The sequence below is a fragment of the Zalophus californianus genome, chromosome 1 (assembly GCF_009762305.2).
Source record: "Zalophus californianus isolate mZalCal1 chromosome 1, mZalCal1.pri.v2, whole genome shotgun sequence".
Taxonomy (NCBI): domain Eukaryota; kingdom Metazoa; phylum Chordata; class Mammalia; order Carnivora; family Otariidae; genus Zalophus; species Zalophus californianus.
Window position 1 is genome coordinate 24,092,435 of NC_045595.1, and position 20,678 is coordinate 24,113,112.

At 40.4% G+C, this 20,678-nt stretch overlaps 1 protein-coding gene across 9 annotated transcripts in view; it reads right to left on the reverse strand.

Annotated features, from left to right (window-relative positions):
- The window catches only part of ERC2 (ELKS/RAB6-interacting/CAST family member 2), a 977,487-nt gene that overhangs the window by 434,557 nt on the left and 522,252 nt on the right, over positions 1 to 20,678 (reverse strand). For all 9 annotated transcript variants that reach the window (XR_003518693.1, XR_003518694.1, XM_027587658.1 and 6 more), the window contains one exon: positions 20,356 to 20,491. Coding sequence is in view for 7 of the 9 variants with exons in the window: in XM_027587658.1 (XP_027443459.1) it covers positions 20,356 to 20,491 (136 nt within the window). In the remaining 2 variants the exon portion in view is untranslated. The remainder of the gene's footprint in view (positions 1 to 20,355; positions 20,492 to 20,678) is intronic.

Sequence of the window (20,678 nt, forward strand, 5' to 3'; positions counted from 1 at the left end):
TAAAAATCTACCATCCCCTTGTTCCTGTGGTTGAGAACCAACCTCTGGTTCTCTTTCCATCTCCTTGTCCAGGGCCCTCTTCCTTGGCCAGCAGAGGGATGCTCCCACTCTCATCTTTCTTGCATTATTCCTATCCACTGATTGGTGATCTCTTTCTCCTGAGCCTCAGGCTCTGGACAAATGATTGTGGCTCTTTCAAAGGGGGGGCTCCAGATTCGTATAAACAAACAACCCATCCTAAAACTCCCTGCTCAGAGCTGCCATCCTGCTGTGTACAGTCTCCAGGTCTCCAAGGCAAGAACTCCTCACCTGGCAGAAGGCACTCTCCTGGGAAGGGGATCTAAGCCAGCCCCGCCCAGGCACCTCCACTCCCTCCCCAGTTTCTCCTAGAATTTTCCTCTTGTCACTGACCCTGGTTGAGTTGAAGTTTTGCCTACTTTCTTCTGCTGACTTTCGGTCTTCCCTACATGGCCACTTCTTTTTTACTCCAGTTCCTCCGATGTGGAACTTTTAAATCTTGCTTTCAAACAGACAAACAAAAAAGTGGACAAATCTAGTAAATAATACATAGGGATACACAATTGGGTAAGAAAAAATATATAAAGGAAAGTATGGCAATGACTACCATAGAAATTAAGAGAGTAGATATTTTGGGGGAAAGAAATGAGTTGGTTTGAACAGGATGAGGGTTTCTGGGGTAACTAGAAAGTTCTGGGTTCTTTCACGATTCAAAAGTGTTGAATTCAAAAGCGGTGGATTCAAAAGTGTTATAAATTCATTAGCTCTACATGCATGTGTTTTAGCTGTTTTCTGTATTTGCATTATACTTAATAAAAATTGTTGCTTTCTTTTTTAACCTCTCATCCTCTTTGACTCTATAAACTAAGGATCAACTGGATTTCTGTAAATAGAGAAATGTACGAGTCTCTTCCCATGTTCCTGCGAGTTCTCATCGCTGCAATAAATGTTTCCTATCCAACCCTATCTGCTTGTCTCCATTCATGAATCAAAACATATCTGTTTGAAGACAGAGTATGTCTAAGGAAAGCTAGGCCTGAGAAAACCTTGGATGATGAACAACCTAAGAGATAAAAAAGGCCTGAGTTGTTCCTAGAAATATAATGTTCCTTTTCTTTTATGTCTGTTAGAGTATTTTAAGAATTACTATGTGCAGTGAAGAACTTTTTAAAGCAGATAGGGGCAATAATGATGTCATTATTATGCCATCTATTGTTACTGTGTGCCTAAGACTAAGTATTTAATGGACTTCATCAGATTTAATCCTTACAATAGCCCTAGGAGATAGATACAGTTTCTCTTAATAATTCTACATGATGTGTAGTGCTTTTCCTCTGAAAAGCCAACTGATGCTCACCTCTAGACCTTTGCACATGCTATTCTTTCTACCTACAATGCTCTTTCCCCCAACATTTTGCCTGACTGGCTCCTATTTCTACTTCAGGTCTTAGCTTAAGTGTTACTAACTCCTCATTCCACCATTAGCCTTTTTCACTTTCCGGTACCCCTTAAAAAATATTCCCAACACATTCAGCATTCATAAAAGTAACTGTCTAGTTCCTCATTTCCTGATCACAACGATGGTAAAATCTTCCGAAAGTGATAGATCATCCTGATGACTGAGCCATCCTGGAATTCTTTTCAATAAATACCCAGCTGGAATAAGGCAATCTATCTTGAGATACACATATATTTTGACCAAGAACCATGAAAAAGCAAGGAATTGATACATGGGCCTGGCCAGAAAAAAATGCTCTTGTTAATTACTACAAAGAATAAAGAAAATAATGGTGCCAAATCACAAGTGCCAACCTTCAGGCTGGGAAGGGAAAAAAACTTGCCCTCTGTGCAAAGATAAAGCCAAAGAAAAGAGTCTTAATTTCTCAGCACAACAGGTGTACATAGGTTTTGGTCAGGTCATGTTTTAATTGCAATCTTTAAGCAATAGTAAAGATGGCAAACAAAATGCTTCAGATGGAGAAGAAAGAATAATACTAGCTGCATGCACTTAGTCCAGTGAGGAAGCATACAGAGCATTTCTAGAATTTATTTCATAGCTAAAATTTATGTTTAGCTTGGTTTTGTGGCTGCCTCTGCAGCCTGTATGTGCGAGGCATTATAAATACTATTCAGGGGTCCTGCCTCCCTCCCACACCCCATAGCATCAATCAAATTAACCAAGTAGCCATCAAAGTACTTTTGGAGGGTGCTCTGTGGCCCAAACCAGCTGCAGGTAAACCACTTGGCCACAGGAGCCATGCCATTTCCTCCTTAGTCTCCTCACTCCCATGGCCTCCAGTCTGGAGACAGCGTCCAGCCTCTCGATTTACGGGAACCCCTTGCCCACCTACTGCGCGTGGGTATGCAAGGCCATATTTAGCTCAACCTACCCATAGTTCACTTCACCCCACCAGGTGAAGCCAGACACCAAGGGAGGACAAAGAAGAAAAGGCTTTCTGTCTCAAGTATCTGTCTGTGTGAAGTTAGTGGCTTTTTAAAGGCTACCACTTTGGTGCCTATGTGTCAAATTCTTAGGGTGTTTAATTTAGAGGTGGAAAATATAGTCATCTAATGTCAGCAAGCAGAATTAAGAAGGCTATGATGTTTCAAGTAGAAAATAAAACAATTTGGGAATGGATATATACATGTGTGCATGTATATCTATAGGCATGCATATATACCATGTGTGCATGTGTGCGCAAACAATGAGGATATGGCTTACTGCCAAACATTAAGAAAAGTTTAAAAATTTACGATGCTTGGAAAAAGTATATGAAGACATAAATCTTAGATTTTTCTCCCAATCAATGCTAAACTACCAGAACAGGCATGCAAATCTTTAATAAAGTATAACCCAAGGAATTGAGAGTTTAATAGAAAACCTAAAATTAACAATGGCCTCAACAGTCCTATCGGAAAATGACTATTTAGTCAATGCTAACTACAGTATTGGTGATGATGGCAAAAGTAATTGTGTCTCCAGTCAGAATGGCTAAAAGTAACAAGTCAGGAAACGACAGATGTTGGCGGGGATGTGGAGAAAGGGGAACCCTCCTACACTGTTGGTGGGAATGCAAGCTGGTGCAGCCACTCTGGAAAACAGTATGGAGGTTCCTCAAACAGTTGAAAATAGAGCTACCATACAATCCAGCAATTGCACTACTGGGTATTTACCACAAAGATACAAATGTAGGGATCCGAAGGGGTATGTGCACCCCAATGTTTATAGCAGCAATGTCCACAATAGCCAAACTGTGGAAAGAGCCAAGATGTCCAACGACAGATGAATGGATAAAGAAGAGGTGGTATATATACACAATGGAATATTATGCAGCCATCAAAAGGAATGAGATCTTGCCATTTGCAACGACGTGGATGGAACTGGAGGGTGTTATGCTGAGTGAAATAAGTCAATCGGAGAAACACATGTATCATATGACCTCACTGATATGAGGAATTCTTAGTCTCAGGAAACAAACTGAGGGTTGCTGGAGTGGTCGGGGGTGGGAGGGATGGGGTGGCTGGGTGATAGACATTGGGGAGGGTATGTGCTACGGTGAGCGCTGTGAATTGTGCAAGACTGTTGAATCACAGATCTGTACCTCTGAAACAAATAATGCAACATATGTTAAGAAAAAAGAAAAAGAAGAAGATAGCAGGAGGGGAAGAATGAAGGGGAGTAAGTAGGAGGGGGAGACGAACCATGAGAGACAATGGACTCTGAAAAACAAACCGAGGGTTCTAGAGGGGAGGAGGGTGGGGGGGATGGGTTAGCCTGGTGATGGGTATTAAAGAGGGCACATTCTGCATGGAGAACTGGGTGTTATGCACAAACAATGAATCATGGAACACTACATCAAAAACTAATGATGTAATGTATGGTGATTAACATAACAAGGAAAAAAAAAGTAATTCTGTCTGTCACTTCCTGAGCACATTCCATGCATAAAGAACCGAGGTAATGACCTTACACTGAGATATCACTGGTTCATGCAAACGTGTGAGGTCATCAGTCTTCTTATGCCCTTTTTAAAGAGGAAAAAATTGAGGCACAGCAAGATTAAGAAATCTCGATATCACCCAGCCATATAGTGGAAGGAGGGGTACTAGATCACAGGCCTGTGTCACTATAGATTAAAGAATGAAAAGTGATGGCCATCGATATGCAGCCTCCCCTATGAAATGGGAATTGGGAAAGGAACAAAAACCAAATCTAGAATAAGAAAAAGAACTCAGGGAATTTTCTAGATAATTTAGGCCTCCAAAGAGTCAGTGTCATCCACAATTATGGCATAATCCATAATTATGGCAACAGGAAGTTTTTGTGTAGTTGTAAATGATTTAGCATCTTTCATTGTATAGAAGCAGTCATTTGAGAAGTTGGAAACTCAATCAGTGTATTATTCATATGATGCCTAAAAACTAGCTTGCTTCATTTCAAAATTTAAAAATGTGGTCTGAGAAAAAAAAGGTCAGTTGACAAAATACGTCAGGACTTTCCCATTTCCACGCAAATTGCACATTATCCCTATTCTAAGGAGTCACCCTGGAGGCTGTTACTTACTCCAAAGAGCCAAGCTTTTCTCCAAGACAATTTGGGAAACTAGCCTTTGGAATCATTTCCAAAGTCTGGCACATTTTTGTGACAAAGCAGCATAACTTGCCAGCAGCAGAACTTAATAGTCACATGTCTTTTAGAACCAAGTGTGGGGAATAAGGCTGCTGATCAGAACAGGAAACTCTGGTTTTAGGAAAGAAACTTGTGTCTGGTTACAAAAGAGTAGGTCTCCTGTGTGGCTTTTTAAATGGCCAGGGGCGCTCCTGAAAGCTTTTGAGTTATGGCTGGGGCAGGGTAATATACACGAGTTCCACTGGGTGATGGCTCAGAAGGGAAGTATGTATTTGGAAATGACAGTGTCCAAACTTGCCTGTTTAAGATGGTGGCAATGATGTAGCCATCACACGCACACTGACTCTGTGCTCCCTCCATGGTGCCTGGCACACAGCAGGTGCCCACTGCACAGTCATGAATGACTCTGAGACTCCACCCATCTGTCAGTTAAACAATAAACAAACTCATTCCTAATGAGAAAATTCTCCACTCTTACAACAGTTATCTGATCAAAGACCTGAACACTCACAACGGTATGGCTTCACTGCAGAACTAAAATAGGAAGAAAAACCTGCTCTAAGGGTCTGCTGCTCATTTTGCCAACTTTCTCCAGATGTTTCCAGTCTGCAGACTGTGTTTCCTAAATGTGTACATATAGGGTGCCTGCCACAGGCAGTCGCTGTGAAGGCAGTGTGGAATGAGGTTTCCTCCGGCCCCCTCACTATGCTGCCCACTCTGCTCTCTGACAGCCACTCCAAGCAGCTTCCAATGAGGACGGCTCCCCCATGCAGCTGAAGTGAGGAAGAAAAAATAACCAGGGCAGAGCTCTAAAGACGCACATCTTCAAGTGCCAACAAGAATGCCTCTTGCAGGAAAACCCTGTTCAAAGAAACCTCATGACAAGATCTAGATGATACATCCTCTATTGTCTGATTATTCAGCCATTTATGTATCCCACAGTTATTAATAATTAATAAATTATTGTTATCTTATTACCTATTGGCACTGAAATAGCAGCATTAAGTCATAGGCCATCACTTCCAAGGAGGTCACCACAGAGTCTCTTCGAGCCCCCAGCATGCACTGCTGCCCAGGTGGGCAATCCTCTTTCCTCCAGGACCCAGCTCCCCAGTCCTTCTCTCTCTGTGCCAGGTAGCAGCTCCCAATTCACAGAAATGCTATGGGAGCTTATTTTCCATTCTGCTTACTTACCATAATTCATTTATTCAGTTAGTCAAAAATATTTATTAAATGCCTACCGAGGGCCAACCCTGTTCTAGTAGCCTTCACCTCTGAGCAGTTTGACCCCAGCACTTTGGGAATCCATGTATGAACCCCTCAGTGGAGTCTTATACAAAGTCACAGACGTCCATTCACATAACATGAGCGGGGTTTGTTCTGCAATTTGGGGGTACATGTAAGTATTTTTTATCTCTTTATCACACAGAACTGTAATCATACCAGATGATGGAAAAGCCCCTGCAGAGGGTCACTGCCTCTCACGTAAAGAATGCTTGTGAACGGTTTGGGTGAAATTGTGCCAATAAATACAACAGTGGCAAAAAATAATAAGTGATTTTAGATATAACTAATTAAACAAAATAAACATCATAAGTAGACATCATGACTATTTTATCTATATGTCCTGTAAGTTTATATATTCGAACCTGAAAAATTTTTGTGAAATTTTTCTTTGAGAAACAGTAGATGGCTATATAATCAGGGTACTTATATTTGAGTATATACAGTGACATTTCCTCACTCATAAATGATGGAAGAAAGTTCTCATCAGAACCAGAGAAAGGGCCCAGCCCTCAGCCTGAAGACATTTACAGGGAATGCCAACAAAGCTGCAGAAGGTGGCTTAGATGGAAAAACTCAGGCTGCCTTTGCTTAGAATATTCATCTTCTGAACTTACACTGCTGCCTAATCCAACGTAAAAAAAAAAAAAAATCTATTTGGGCCTATTCCCCCATCTTACATTGTGATTATGTCTTTATGATTTTTTTCTGTCCATTAGACAGGGTGAGGGAGAAGCAAGAACCTGGTCCTAGAAACCCAAGGGTTTACTACAAAACCTGACACAAATGGCTGTGGAATGAATGAATATATAAGTGAAACTTGGCTTTCATAAGCATTTAAAACATAGAGATATGTATGACCTTATTTTTATGTGGGATAAAATAAGACTGAAGAATTAAAAACATTACAGGGGCGCCTGGGTGGCTCTGATGGTTAAGTGTCTGCCTTCAGCTTGGGTCATGGTCCCAGATCGGGCTCCCTGCTCCATGGGAAGCCTGCTTCTCCCTCTCCCACTCCCCCTGCTTGTGTTCCCTCTCTCACTGTGTCTCTCTCTGTCAAATAAATAAATAAAATTTATTTATTTAAAAAAAAGAATTAAAAACATTACAAAACCTGTTACAACTGAAAAGAGGGTCCTCTTATTGCCTATAATATACCTCCCAGACTTCCAAGCCCCTAAAGATGCACTTCTAACTACCACCCCGTCTCAAACATTGGACTCTCGTGTACATGTGGCAATTCCTGTGAAGTGAAACTTTGTCCAGGTGACCGAGCCGCAGTCTAGTATGGCCTTAATCCCCCATTTAGAGTAAGGGGCAAAATAACCTTGAAAGATGACTAAAAGGGTAAAGCCATCATTAAGCCAGGTTAAGAGAGGTGCAGTTCATTCAGAAATTATAGGCCCATTTATGATCAGACTCAGGCATCCAAGAGACATACATACATTTCAAGGTTATATTGTTTAACTGTTAACATGTTCAAATTTGTGGTTTTCTAATTTCTCAAAAGAATCCTTTCACAGCCAAAAAGGTACAACCAAAATAAAAACAAGCCTGCTGGTAATGACACAGGGACACTCTGTGCTTCATTTTCAACCCATATAATTGATTTTGACAGCATAGCAGGAACCTAAAGCACTATAGTCCATGGTGCCAAAGAACGGCTTTAGCAGGAAGAGGGCAAAACTGCGTCCAAATGAGCATTGACAATGGATACCTAAAAAAAAAAATGCAATTTTATATTTAAGCCTGGAATAATTTCCACATCTTCCTCCAAAACATTCTTCATCTAATTTGGATTTGGGGCATAGCATAATGTGAGTTTATAATCAGAAGTCAATGTAGATCCCAAAGTCAAGAAGTGACAGAGGAAATAGTGATAGTTCTTCAAGATATTACTTCACCATTTTTCAAGTTTGCTTCACATCAACTTTTTTAATGAGGTACAATTTTTAAAAGGTATATCAGAAGTAGAATTTTCTTGGCCAATCATTCTAATAAAACTGCTTTTTAATCAAGTGGCAGGCGCAAAGTCATGCAAGATGCCCAGGTGGATTCTTATTCAGCAAAGATAATTTTATGCTTAATAAAGTGTCACTGCAGTTTTCAACCTCAGACTGTAATTAAAGAGCTGATTGCATATCTCAGTTATCAGCACTGTGAATTGTCTAGATCAGCATTTACTCAAGTTCCATAAAATACTAACTCTTTGCAATGTTAATAGATGTTCCCGGGAAAAAAATCTTTTTGTTAAATGATTTGGAGAAATTTGGGATTAAAGAACATTAAGTTCTTCTCAGAACTTCTCAGAGTCTTTACTATGCTAATATGCATGGTGGTTCTCCAAGTGAAGAATAGAGTATGTATTATTTTCCAAAAGCATTTGACAAATGGAACCCTTTCTTCTAATGGTATCTCATAGAACTTCACTTTGATAAACATGCTTTGGGAAATGCAAACCTAGACAGTATCAACCCGGTTTTTGTCAAATTAGTCTCTTTCCATTTTCCCACAGTTCATTATGACCCACATAGTTGAGGGGGGGAAATAGCCTCTATGACATAGTGGCTTATTAAAATAATAGTCTACTTCACCAACAATTACATTTAAAAGCCACATTGCTCCTGCCCTTTGAGAAAGAAGTCTGTAACCCAGGTGGCTCAATTCTGAGGAGTCCCTGCATTGTGTATCTTGTGTCCAGGCTGTCACTTTTCTAATCTTTATCTTTTAGTTAAAAAGTAGCAACTGCTGGATGTGTTATTATAACTGACTACTCTGAAGAAAGAAAACCTGTTTTAGTACACACTACAAAAGTCTTCTCAAAATGGCAGGCGTGGCACTTCAGATAGAGAACAGAAAGAGTTTAGAATAAATGATACTTGAAGCCAAATAACATATTACAGGGCTGGTATTGAAAGAGACCAATGGATTTCAACTGAAGGATGTCCTTGCCACAGACACGGATGCTTCATTTGAGCAGCAACATCCCCAGTTGGCCATGAGTTGCCCTCTTGGATGGCACCTTTAATCGTCACATGCAGGCACCCTTCAGTTAGTCTCAGGATGCCAGGATTTCAGAATTGAAAGGGGTCTTACCCCAGTACAAGCCTCTTGTTTTGTAGATGAGAAAACAGGCTCAAAGAAGGGGAAAAAAAATCACGTGCCTAAGGTCACATGGCTAATTAGTGCTTGAGCCTAGACTAGAACCCAGATCCCCAGCTCCCTTGGTACTCTCATCCCTCACTCACTCAGATCCTTGTATCCCATGGCAGAACTGTGATTCAGATAGCCTTCTGGAAGCTTCTGCTCTGGCCTGCCAGAGCCAAGGCTCCAGCTATAGACACACCCTGATAGTTACCTCTTCCCAATGGTCTTCTATTCCAGAGCATGCAGCTGCCAAGGAACACATGGTCTGGCTCACTTGCAGAAGCTGCTGCAAGTCAGATGCCAGGGAAGGACATCTTTACTCAGAAGAAAAGATCTTGAGATATTCAAGGGTAAAGAATCTTGTCTTGCCAACTGTTAAATTCCAGCATGTAGCACAGAACCTGGTACAGAGAAGTCCTCAAAAAATATCGGTGGGACTACTTCAGAACTCAGGGCAGACCTCTGCATGCCTTGAAGAAGCATTTCAGTCTATTTCATTAGTTAAAAGAAACTTATCCACTATCCCATAAAATTCATGTGAAGTCTCTTTACCCAAGTTTATGCTACCTAATTTTTTCCATTTTTGGAGTAGCCTGACCATCATTTTCACTGTTGCCATAATTATTGGGGCTAGTGAGCATATAACGAAACAGCTTGCACAGGAGAGAGGGGTGCCCCACTCAAAACTGAGACCTGAGAAAGAATGCCAGTTCTTTCTCTTGTTCACATCACCAAGTCTCAATCTTCTCAACTGTACGATGGTTCCAGAGATGATAGCTACCTCATTCATTTCTTGGGAAGATTGAACAAGTCAATACGTATACAGAACAACTTGGCCAACTAGGATTGGTTTTTAACAACTGCTTGTATTTTTCTTAAAATTTTATTTATTTATTTAACAGAGAGAGAGAGAGAAAGCGTACAAGTAGGTAGAGCGAGAGGGAGAAGCAGTCTCCGCACTGAGCAGAGAGCCCAAGGTGGGGCTCTATCCCAGGACCCTGGGATCATAACCTGAGCTGGAGGCAGACACTTAACCGACTGAGTCACCCAGGCACTCCAATAGCTGCTTGTATTGAAAAGAAGTGTGAAGCTGGGTAGGCAAGAGTCCTGAGATCAGCAGCATGTATCTGCCATGGTCATCAAAGAGGAGAGCTTCCCCTAACCCTCCCAGTAGATCTCCTGCATGTTAATCTCACTCTCAGTTTCTCAGGGAACTCAACCAAAGACATTGCCCTTGGAATAGTTCATTGCTCAGTAAAAAGTAGCAGCTAGTATTCTAATTGTTGACATGTCTAAGCAATCTACATTTCTTTTCCATGGTAAGAGACTTTCTGAGTTCCTTTTACAGGTGACATCCCTCTGCTGAATGAGGAAAGTGGCAAAGATAAAGTAACTTAAACTGATCTTTATTTAGCATCTAAAAAGTCCTCAGCTACGCAGTCTGTTCTCACAATTTTCTTCACCACCGATTTGCTACCTTTTTAGTTGTTCTAATTTCAAAGACATAAAAGAGTCATAGAAGATGATAGAATACCCTGTTCATAGGCTTTGCAGAAAGTTTAGTTTATCGTGAGGAATCATTTCATGTCATCTTGAACAGCCAATCTAATATCCACTGCTGAAAGAGCACAGGCCCCACCTTGGGGCTCACGGGTTCATGGCTCAAATCCTACTGAAGGTAGACATGTCTTATGGAACCAGTGGGCTGTACACAAGGGGCATCGGACAAGGATGCAAAAGGCCTGGGATCTGGTCTCCCCTCTGCCAATAACTCCCTCTGGAATCCGGGGCAGTTCATGTGCCTTTGCTGGACCCTACTTCCCTCATCAGCAAAGCAAGAGGCTTGTATTAAATAAAATCTTAGGTCTTTCCTAGAAAGAAAACTTATGACTGCTTAACATTGCAGGGTTTTTCCAGGCAGCATAAATAAGTAAGATGTAGAGGGAAAGTGTAATACCAGAGAAGAAATTAAAAGTGTCATAAATTCAAATTACCAACTTCCCAAATATCTATTACAGGACAGACTATTAAATGACTAGGAACAGATTTTATAGTTGTATTTTCCTTTTGCAAGATTTCCATCTAAATCATTGCCCATGTCATTGATTGTCATTTCCTTAATCTGGAGTGTTTGAATATACAGCTTAGCAATGCTCTGGACAAGTCATACATCAAAGTTAACATTTTTAAAAAATTAACCATGCCCAGGTCTCTGCCTTGCATAGCGACACGCTGAAATACCAACATCTATTAGAAAGAGGTTATTGATGTTGGGGTGACATGCACTGTGATTTGCAGGTGCCCCCCTGACTAACCTCTGGTAGCCATACCTCAGGGTAAACGTGCCATAATTACCCTGGCCAGGAAGAGCTGGTTTAACTGTACTGGCTCTTTTGATGTATGTTGAACATGACTGCCTTTTAGGGATTTCCAGGGCCCATGTGTGTGAGTTTGCCATATGAATTCTACCTTTGAAAAAAAATAATAAGGTATGCTATCAGAATTATTTTCTTCTTTCAATCCCCTTGCCTTCAAAATGTGGCTTCCTCAGTAATACCTTCATTGTATCTACTTTGAATATTATACCACATTGCTTTAGATTCAAGCAGAATGGAAAGACATACAGATGCTCTCAAGCACACACCCTAAAGGTCTCTTTTCTCAGTGGCTTTTAAAGCACAACTTCTGGTTCAGAAACTTTTGCCAGGGGAAGCAATTTTTTCAGTTCCCAAAAGCTGAGCCTTAGTCTGTCCACAGGAAAAACTCTTATGCCCTGGTACCTCCTCAAAGCTTTGCCTTTAAAGAGACCTATGATTGCAGATGAGTCAATGAACAACTGTCTGAGGCTCAGTTTCCCCATCTATAAAAAAATTAAAAAAAAAACACACATACACACACACACACACACACACACACACACACAAACTTGCCTCACTCAATCCTCAAGGTCAATGGGAGGATCCAGCCTGAAAATCATCCCATGGAAGCACTTTGAGAAGCACCCAGGGCTCTGGCTGAAATGTTGTTGTTGACTAACCTGATCATCTGCAGTGATTTTAAAAAAAACATATTAAAATGATGTCTCCAGTTTATGGCCCAAGCCTCACCTTAAAGTAAGCCCAGAGGTCAGAGTTAAAGGTAAACAGAGGGGGAGGCTGGGTGGCTCAGTTGGTTAAGTGTCTGCCTTCAGCTCAGGTTGTGATCCCAGAGTCCTGGGATCAAAACCCACCTGGGGCTCTATGCTCAGCAGGGAGCCTGCTTCTCCCTCTTGCTCTGCCTGCCGTTCCCCCTGCTTGTGCTCTCTCTCAAATAAATAAATAAAATCTTTAAAAAAAATGGTAAACAGAGAAAAGGCAGGTTCCTCTGCCCCCGCAAGTCCCCGCTCTTTCCCTAGAGCTGAGGCACACCTATGGACACTTCTAAATCTCACTTTTAAATCTTTTAAAGCACAGGAGGATGCATGCTTACTTTCCCTTATCAATTTATATTTCAGGGACCAAAAAGAGAAAATGGAATAATATCTAAAAAATAGTCTGATCCTCCTTAGGAACCTCCTTTAAAATGAATAAGAGATTACCATATTATTCCATCAAGGTTCCTTTCTCCATCCCCCAACAAGCATTGTCATTCCAGAGCATTCAGGACTCTGCTTCCATAATAACAATGATTTCATTTGACAAATATGTTGCATTTCATTCTGTAGGATCTTCAGCCTTTGACAAACAAACATTCACTTTCCTGAGGACTAAGAGCCACTAATGGAGTGAAACCTGAAAACCCTTCAGAAAAGAATAATGAACCCCACACTGTCTCCAGGGGGTAATTTAGTAGGTAGATTAGGCAACACTTGATTAAGGGTAAACTTCTCTTTTCCATAGAAATATATTGTGTTTGTATAGGGGCTGTATGAAGTGGAGGATTAGGTCACAAATCCTCAAGAAAAAGCAGAAGACATTTCTCAGAAGAAACATGCGAGTTACTGCACATTTGGAAAAACAAGCAATACTTTATTGGGAGGAAAGAAGAAAAACCCCACATACAACAGTTTTATTTACACGATTTCACTTAGCTTCTTGGAACATTTCTAACAAATGGTTAGTTCCCAAATACATTGCACAGGGTGCCTTGTCACCCCTGACAGTCTGTGAGTTACTACAAAGAGTAATGACTCAACTCAAGGCTACCAGAACTGATTGTCAAATAAGATTTTCTGAGACTGCCTATAGGGAGCTGCTACAACAAAAGTCGTCTTTGGCTCGTGGGGGATTATAGTGTGAAAGAAAAACAAATGTCAACATAAATCCCCAAGGAAAGAAAGCACTTCTGTACTAAACCTCAGTCCTACCCTCCAATGTTCTGTGTCCTCCGCAGACTTGCAAATACTTGAGTATTTCTTGTTGTCTGAAACCATGAACAGAGTCTGGAAATGTTGGATGTGGCTCAGTCCACATTTCAACAATGCAATAGAGTTTATTCACAGTTTAATGGAACGTCCCAATCTCTAGCCATCAACATAGAAAATTGCAAGGCAAACAAAACACTCAACAGTGTTAAAAAAATCATATTAAATTTTAATGCAAATTTGAACAATTTGCTCAATTTGGATTTTTCTTTTAAACCTGTGTTCGGATGACTTTTCCCATATTTCCATATGTTGAACAAGATGGCTGAAATGGAGCCTCCCTAAATCACTTCACTGTGCCTACCGAACAGCCATGAAAAACCAGCAACTAAATAAACGTGTTTTGACAATGATGAATCTCTTAACTCTGTTGGTCAGGTTTCTTCTAATGGCAGTACTTAGAAGTATACCATAACACATGAACATAGATCACAGTTAGAGTAACAATTTTAAGCTTAGGAAATCGAAAGAGAAATGAACTTAACTCAGTGACTTGGAGAGATGAACATACAGATATGAGGCTTAAAAATTGCTGCTTAAATCATATGTGTCCCTCTGCAAAGAAACAACTTACCAACACTTCGGAACTTCATAATGAACTGTATGTTTTGCTGAAAGCAATGCATTTCTTTGAGGTTTATGTTGTTTGTTACACTTCCTTGGTTAGCTGACTCCAACTCTAATTGGAGAAGCAAAGTAAAGGAAGTCCCCTTGGAAAACAGATATGGATATACAAACTTGCACAAATTGAAAAATAAAATTGTCTTTCTAGCTTTTCTTATTTTTTAGAACTCTACTAAAAGGACAAGAATAAATGGGAACATTCATTTGCTTTCTAACTGATCACACTCAGGTTTAACCACTGGCAGAGAAGAAACTTTACAGTTCCCTGGGAACCTATAATTTGGAAACGGAAGCACACAAGAACAGACTTTAGTTTTCAGGCAATAAATTGAAGAGAATTCTGCAGACATACAACAGAAAAAGAGCATAAAATATTGGCTTGTGCATTTCTTAGAATGTTAGTTCATTAACTCGATAACTGCACGGGGAAAAATGCAGCCAAAATCTACAAAGATGTCCAACGGGATTTCAAATTGGCATATTTACTCAGCAAGAAATAGCTAGAGGTTGGGGGTGGGGGGTGGGAAAGCATCACATTCTGGTAATGACGATTTAGTGTGAATCTCCGGAAAGACACCTTGCTGAAAGATCTCCATGCAGTCTCTAATGGGACACACAGAAGCCCAAAGCCCCAAGGCCAGACATAAATATCATCCTCCATAATCTGTGTCCTGGGGAACAGTTCTACAGAATTATATAAAAAAAAAAAAAAAACCACGATCTTTTACATTTACTTTTCACACACAATTCAACATAAACTTGAAAAATGTTTTAATTTTTCCTCCTTATTGCCCAACATGTTGTTTAATGCTTTATTGGAAACTTTCATTTACTGGTGTGTGCTCTATATCTGTATTACTCATCAGCATAAAATAGTTGCAAAGGATTTGTTGGACGATACTCCCAATGGTCACTGTCTTCTATGGTTAAATGCTCATTATCAGTCTCTCTGGGGGAAAGCTCTAGTAACTGAACCCCACATAGATCAGGTATTGTGCTAGGCCCTTTCATAAAGCTCATCTTATTTAACCTTCCCAGGGCAATGGAGATTGTAATTCCTACTTATAGATGAAAAAAAGTGAGAGTCAGAGAGGTTCCCTACCTTACTCAAAGTCCTGAGCTAATAATAACAAGGGCCAATATTTGAAAACTGGACAGTTTAGTTCCATGGTTTTTGATCTTTCCCTTCGTGCTCTCCTTGCCAAATTCTCCAAAACATGATGTAAGAAGTTAAATCAAGAAAACTCTCTATTCCTATAGATTGTGGGCATTTCCCCGAGGAATAATAATTCAAGGTATTTGAGGTATTTTCAGACAAAAAAAAAGGACTCAGGACAAATGCACTAAACTGCCCTCTGTCTTGGATGGATCAAGCTGAGCTAGCCAGGGTGCTAGTCTCTTTACCTATATCCCGTGAAGCCAGTGGGACCACAGTAGAGGCTACAAGCCAACAGTCATTTCATCTGCACATGTGCTTCACTGGATCCAGAGTGTTTAAAAAAAAAGCACCAAATCCATAAATTTCACATAAAAATTTATATTTTATGGCAATCAGAGGGTCCCTCCACCCTAGGCCACCTTTATGGCAGCATTCGGTCAAAGCTTAGTGGTCTCAATTCCTTTTGATGAGCCATGGGCTCTTGAGTTCCTCACAGTCCCTACTACCCTCTATCATATCCGTGTACTAAGGCCACTGTGGCTGTAATTTTTCATTATGTTTATGTTATTGTTTTTTCTTATGAAGAAATATTTCCACAAATCTTGTCTCTTTTGACAGTTTGAATGACTGGTCTCAAGTCCTCACCCTTCCTTGTATCTGCCCCTTTAAAATGGTCTCTTCATGGGTAGAGTGTACTTCCCTAATCTCTGCTTATTTGCTCAGCCATGTGCCTTGCTTTGGCCAGTGCAGTGAGGTGAAAATCAGTGTCAGTTTACGTCTAGGCCTTATGAGACCTTGTGAGTTTTTGCTTACTCTCTTGTGCCTCTGCTACTGTCATCAGAAGAGTTTCCCCTGTGGCACTGACCCCCTTCAGCCTCAGTCTCCCAGAATAAACATATGTGGAATGGAGCTACTCCAGCCACCCACAGACCTGCAATGAGAAACAGGCACGCCCATTCAAGCCCACCCTGGAGAAGCTGAGCCACTTGGTCAATCTGAAAAATCTGTGACAGTAACTATTGATACTTCAAAGTCACTGAGTTTTGGGATGATTTGCTACACAGCATTATTATGGCAACTGCTAACTGATACATCTCTACCAAAAATTTAAATTAAGACAGGCTGACAGAATGAGACATCATAATTTTTTCTTACATGCAAACCTGTTTCTTATTTATGCTAATAGCCTAGACCCTGGAGGCATCTGAGTTTGCAATTCCTGCCATAAAACTATAAACCTAAGAACTAAAGAGGGTTGGGCTTGTGAAATGTTTCTTAGCATGACTATATATCCAGATTGGACTGAAATAGCCCAATTTTTGCCTGTTGCTATTATGTCCTGGTTTGAATACATTCAACTTTGTCTCCAATTTTCATAACTCATTGAATCTCTTCAATCTCTCCTTTGGAACCTCATCTAATACTCTACCTGAGATTTTTCTGGATATGATACCTATTTCGTTGATCAAAATCATTAAGTCAGCATGTCTAACCCTCACAAAAAACTAGTATAGAATAAACCAAATTTAGTCGGTGCCAATCCCACAACTACTAACCAGTCAACCAACTGTCCAACCAACCAAACTAGATCCCAGTTGACAGACACTTATTAAAAGGCTGAAGAAACTAACTCATAAACAGGAAATACTTAAAACAACAGTGATATTAAAAAATCAAATGCCCCAAGAAAGGAAAGTTCTGTCTTCAGAAGGCAATAATTACGGCATCTGAGTACATCTGCTTAACAATCCAAGAAAGTGGGAGTTTCATTCTCTATTAACCTTAACCAGAGACATTTTCATCAAAATTAATCGTGATTACTTTTTATTGCATTTCAAATGCTATCCTTTATTTGGGGTGGTCAGGAATGCAACTAAGCAATTCCAGACCATGCTATCTTTTATGAATAGGTCTATGAGGTAGTTATCAAGAAGCCCCTTATAAAAATATTGCTATGCAAAAGTTCATGAGTCAAAACAAGACATTAATTTCCATAACTAGATGTGTCCTTAGGAAATAAATGACTATATATAGAAAAGACAGCAAGTCTGATGCTCAACGCATATCAGAGTAGAACTGTATAAATGCCCATGCATATCATAGACAACAATTTCACAAAATGTTCCTTTTACATTTTCCTTGTTATCATAATAACAATTAATCATTAATACTTATTGTGAGCATAGCTTATGCCAAGTATAATTCTAAATTCTTTATATGCATTGACCCTTTAATCCTCAGAGCAACTCTGGAGTAGATGCAATTATTATTATTCCCATTTTACAGACAGGATGCCAAGTATAATTCTAAATTCTTTATATGCATTGACCCTTTAATCCTCAGAGCAACTCTGGAGTAGATGCAATTATTATTATTCCCATTTTACAGACAGGATGCCAAGTATAATTCTAAATTCTTTATATGCATTGACCCTTTAATCCTCAGAGCAACTCTGGAGTAGATGCAATTATTATTATTCCCATTTTACAGACAGGAAACGGACATGAGGAAGAGAAAGTCACCTGCCCAAGGACATTCAGTGAGTAAATTCTGGAGCTTGGACTGAATCGTGGGCATTCTAGCTCCAGAGTCAGTCAAAGAAAGATGGTTAACACTTACCTCACTGAAAACTGACACCACAATCAATCAGTCTGTTACGTTTTGTGCCCTACCATACCTTGCCCTGTGCAGACTCTATATACACTTGCTGACGGTTCTCTTGCCTGGAGTGCCTTCCCTACTAGTTGTGTCCCTCCCACATCAGCTCTAATCCTGTTCACTCCATGAAGACTCTGTGCCACTCCACAGTTTTCTTGTCATCCTCTTTTAGAACTCTTTTCCTGAACTCTCACCATCTAAAGATGGTCAGATCTAAGTTTGAGTCCTGGCTCTGCCACTTACTAGCTAAGTAATTATGTAACCTCTCAGAGCCTCCTTCTTCTCATATAGCAAATGGGATAACAGCTTATCTACCCCATCTGATGGCTGTAGTGGATCTCTATGGTTTTACTGTCCAGCATCCCTTCTAGTAACACACACCTTTCTTTCTTGTGTAAGGTCACCTGTTCCCACTCTCAGCCCATAGGATTTGGGTGTAGCTAACCTCTATCCCCTAGGCTCCAGGTGATCACATCCTGGCCTGGCCAATATATGCATTCTTTCAGGTTTGAATTTTTGCTAGAACCACTAAGAAAGAACCTTTCTGCTTCCCGAGCGTGACTGCACTCATAATGGAGGCTGGCTGCTGATGGCCATGGCTAGCATCACTGTGGACAGCTCTCCTAAGAATCAAAGCAACAAAGAGCAAAGCGCACCTATAAGTAGGATGGAGACAGATTCCTGATGCCAGTGTTGGAATATCTGAGTGTAGTCAGGCCTGAAGTCCACCCTGGCCTTTTCAGTTAATTGATTCCCTTTTTTGCTTACTTCAGACTGAGTTGTGTTCCCATCAGTTGCAACTAAGAATCCCAACTAACCCAGCTCATGTAAGAATTAAATAGCGCTGGGGCACCTGGGTGGCTCAGTTGGTTAAGTGTCTGCCTTTCTGCTCAGGTCATGATCCCAGGGTCCTGGGATCAAGCCCCACCTCAGGCTCCCTGCTCAGCAGGGAGTCTGCTTCTCTCTCTCTCTCCATCCCCGCCCCCCGCACATCCTCTCTCTCACTCACTCACTCTGCTCTGTCTCTCAAATAAATAAATGAAATCTTTAAAAAAAAAAAAAGGTGCTGTAAAGTACATAGCACAGTACCCAGTATACTGAAAAACTCAATACATGATAACTACTACTCTGATTAGTCCTCTACATTAGTTTCTTGAAGGCTGACTCCAGTTTTACCAAATGTAAAATCACCAACCTTGAGGTGAGGAACAAATGAGAATATATGCCCGGCAAGGCAATAAAATGTTCTACAAGTTTTAGTTCTCATGATCTCAGTCAGTAGGCTCCAATCTAATACCTCATATGATTGGTGGGAAAACTAAGACCCAAATCCTGGGACATGAACACAGAGAAAGCTGTGGATTCAAATAAGCTGCCAGTCCACGCTCAAGTGGTCCCAAGTCTGAACAAAGGACTTAATGCTATTCTTATGCTAACCAAATCAGCCATCCATGCAAAGGGCCTTGATTGAAACCATTAAGGCACCTCTAGGACACAGAGAAAAAAGAAACCAATATTGACTAAGTAACCTCCATGTGCCATGCTCTGTGCAAGATATTTCCTTGTTTTTCCTACTCTAGAATAATTATTTATTTCCCTTTTGGTCAATTAAAAAGATGAACTGTGAGTACATATTGAAACTATCTAACTCCTTCTATCTCCAAGGAGGAAACCCAATATATAACTGGAGAAAGACACTAATTAATAAGCAAAATTTAACATGAACTCTGGCCAAGTTGAACTTGAACTGTTCTGTTTAAAGGCACACTCGAATAAATAAAGGAACTTCAAAGCAAATGCCCTGTTTTAGCTTGAACGTTTTATTGAGCACATGGGGACAGCTCCTTTGCCAAAAATAAGGATGGTTAATGAGGAAAAATTGATGTTTTCAGTCAGCCAGTTGGTTTCTGAGATAGGGCTGTCCATTCAGAGATAACTATATTTCATAGAGAAGACAGAATAATGATGTGTCTCAGAGCCTCAGAGTTTTGAACAAAACAAAACCAGTTTTGTAAACGGAGATCAACCTAATGCATCCTTTTTCAAATACCTTCTGTGATAATACGCATACATTTCCCTTCTACTAACGCCAAAACCACTGAAATATAATTGTAAAAGGAGGACATTTCTATGTTTTAAGCTTCTTGCCAACTATGTAAACACAACCCTTACCTTTTAAGGTGAGATACAGAAACCAAGATATTGTGCAGTATTAGTTTCCACCATAATCAGCTCTTCTTGGGCGCAATTCTGAAAATGATGCTCCACAGTTGTAAAGACCTATTGGGTTCTCTGGGAGTACACTGTTAGTGCTGGACTAAGAGCTACGGCAAGTCCCCCATTTCTGCTCATATTTCTCCACAGCAATGGGTATATGTCAGAGACAGTTAATCTCCAATTATTTAGGTTTTAAGAGGAGAAGCCTGAGCTCACCTGCAAGTGCTGTGAGTTGTCAGCCATGCTATCTTCTCGCCTGCGGACTTCTTCCAGTAATTGGGCATTTTTCTTCTTTTCCAACTGTTGGTTGTGCTTGAGGTTGGCCACCTTCTTATTCTGATCCTTCATATGCCTGAGAAAAGTCAGCAGAGTGTGGTTAAATTCAACCACTGGAGGATAATATGTTATAACAACAAAAGTACTAAGGATAGAATATATTGATATGGATTCAGGAAAACTTGAAACTTCAGAATATTCCATTCATTCAACCACAAGTATGTATTAAGCACCACTTAATGCCAAGTGCCAGGATGGCACTG